The following is a 2,500-nucleotide window of genomic DNA, read 5'->3' as shown; positions in this document are numbered from 1 at the left end:
CCCTCTCTCTCTCTCTCGCTCGCTCGCTCGCTCTCTCTCTTATTCTGTTGTTGCTGTTGTAATCTGTCTGAAAGCTGCTGTGCTCTGCTCCTTTTGGAGCTGTGATCCAGAATGCACAACGAGGTTTATGCCTGTGTGTGTGTGTGTGTGTGTGTGTGTGTGTGTGTGTGTGGTTGTGTGAAGTTTATGCCCGTGAGAAATAGATGTCAGTGGAAAAAGCACTTAGAGTGTATACCTATAAATGCACCACTAATCTCCTAACGTCATATGGCTCTCTCTCTTTCCCTCCGTGTGTGTGTGTGTGTGTGTGTGTGTCTGTTCCACACACAGATTTTGGCCTCAGTAAGGAGTCCATTGACCATGAGAACAAAGCCTACTCTTTCTGCGGGACGGTGGAGTACATGGCCCCAGAGGTGGTCAACAGGAGAGGCCACACCCACAGTGCGGACTGGTGGTCGTACGGCGTCCTCATGGTGAGCTGAAGCTACGCCATTAGCTACGCCATTAGCTACGCCGAATACCGTCCTCATGGTGAGCTGAAGCTACGCCATTAGCTACGCCATTAGCTACGCCGAATACCGTCCTCATGGTGAGCTGAAGCTACGCCATTAGCTATTAGCCATTAGCTACGCAGAATACCGTCCTCATGGTGAGCTGAAGCTACGCCATTAGCTACGCCATTAGCTCCGCCGAATACCGTCCTCATGGTGAGCTGAAGCTACGCCATTAGCTACGCCATTAGCTACGCCGAATACCGTCCTCATGGTGAGCTGAAGCATTTATTAGCTAATTAGCTTCGAATGTCCTCATGGTGAGCTGAAGCTACTTCATTAGCTATTAGCTAGCTCATGGTAAACCGGGCCCACTGGTGAGAGACGCCATTAGCTATTAGCCATTAGCTACGCTCACGCCCTCATGGTGAGCTGAAGTCCTCATGGCTAGCTGAAGCTCGCCACCGCCCTCATGGTGAGCTACGCATTAGCTACGCCCGAATACCGATCCTCATGGTGAGCTGAAGCTACCATTAGCTATTAGCCATTAGCTACGCGAGAATACCGCCCTCATGGTGAGCTGCTGCCATTAGCTAATGCCGCATTAGAGCCGTGGAGCCCATTACCCATTCCTCCAGCATTAGTGGAGTCCAGCATTAACGGTCATGGTGACAGAGTTGGAAAGTCAGAGAAGCACTCCACTCCACACTCAGTGGAGTCCAGCATAGACTTAACGGTCAGACAGAGTTGGAAAGTCATCTGTAGTCTCACAGGACAAGGGTGCTGGCTTGAAGTGATGTGTAATGACCGGCAATGTTTGATAAAGAAAAGTGGACATCTAAATAGTTTCTACTCAGATCATCTGTTGCGATAATAACCTTGAAATGGCATCAGGAAGATTTTAAGACCGGGCATTACTGATCATCAAAAAATCATCATTGAGAATCTTTAGAGCGAAAGTAGGACTTAAAGGCTTAAATAAGAGGGGAATTTAAGAGTGAAATGTTTTTTTTTTCCCTTTTCTCTCTAGTTTGAAATGCTAACCGGCACATTGCCATTCCAAGGCAAGGATCGCAAGGAAACGATGACCATGATTCTGAAGTGAGTACTCAGTTTGTCCAGTCCTTCCCCGATGATGCCCATTTCCTCCAGCGGAATCCACAAAGACAGGAGCTTAGAGCGAATCGGAGTTTAGAGATGTGATCGTGCAGGCATGCTACAGGGGAACATGAGGAACTGCTTAGCAAACGGATGTTGTCAGTGACGGCGCACTGAATTAATTAGACCGACTGCAGCCTGCGGCAGGGGGCCAGGGCAGTGCCAGGAGATGCCCACACTCTCAGAGTGTGTGTGTGTGTGTGTGTGTGTGTGTGTGTGTGTGTGTGCTGTGTGTGTGTGTGCGTGTAGGAGAGATGATGGATATTTTGTTGCCATCATAAAGCAGGGAACCCGATAAGAGCCCATTCACTGTATGGCTAATAGTCTCTCGCCGGCCTAGCGGAAACCAATAACATTTGGGAGGATCGGCCGTGGGGGGATCAATAAAGTATCTATCTATCTATCTACAACCAAACTCATCCCATCTCCAGAATTATAGAGACCATAAGTGAGCTATCATTGCATATATTGGTGCATCCTAGAAACTCTTTTGTGTCCTCACACATCTGTCCCGTAGGGCCAAGCTGGGGATGCCGCAGTTCCTAAGTCCAGAAGCTCAGAGTCTCCTGAGGAACCTGTTTAAGAGGAACCCGTCCAACAGACTCGGTAGGCAGCCGCACCAGGAGGATCATGATGGATCATCGATGTCTCACACACACACACACACACAGACACACACACACACACACACACACCAGGAGGATCATGACGTCAATGTCACACACACACACATACACACACCAGGAGGATCATGACGTCAATGACACACACACCAGGAGGATCATGACGTCAATGTCAACATGATTTATAGAGCACATTTAAAAACAACTGCAGTTGGCCAAACTGCTGTA

At 48.7% G+C, this 2,500-nt stretch overlaps 1 protein-coding gene across 1 annotated transcript in view; it reads left to right on the top strand.

Annotated features, from left to right (window-relative positions):
• rps6ka3b (ribosomal protein S6 kinase, polypeptide 3b) overlaps nt 1-2,500 on the top strand; it is a 29,671-nt gene that overhangs the window by 18,386 nt on the left and 8,785 nt on the right. Inside the window, 3 exon segments of the mRNA XM_048266021.1 lie at nt 331-473; nt 1,522-1,592; nt 2,167-2,255. Of these exon segments, the coding sequence (XP_048121978.1) occupies nt 331-473; nt 1,522-1,592; nt 2,167-2,255 (303 nt within the window).

Source organism: Alosa alosa, chromosome 16 (assembly GCF_017589495.1).
Source record: "Alosa alosa isolate M-15738 ecotype Scorff River chromosome 16, AALO_Geno_1.1, whole genome shotgun sequence".
Classification (NCBI taxonomy): Eukaryota; Metazoa; Chordata; class Actinopteri; order Clupeiformes; family Clupeidae; genus Alosa; species Alosa alosa.
The sequence above is the reverse complement of the archived record's forward strand: the minus strand, read 5'-3'. Positions and strand labels throughout refer to the sequence as shown.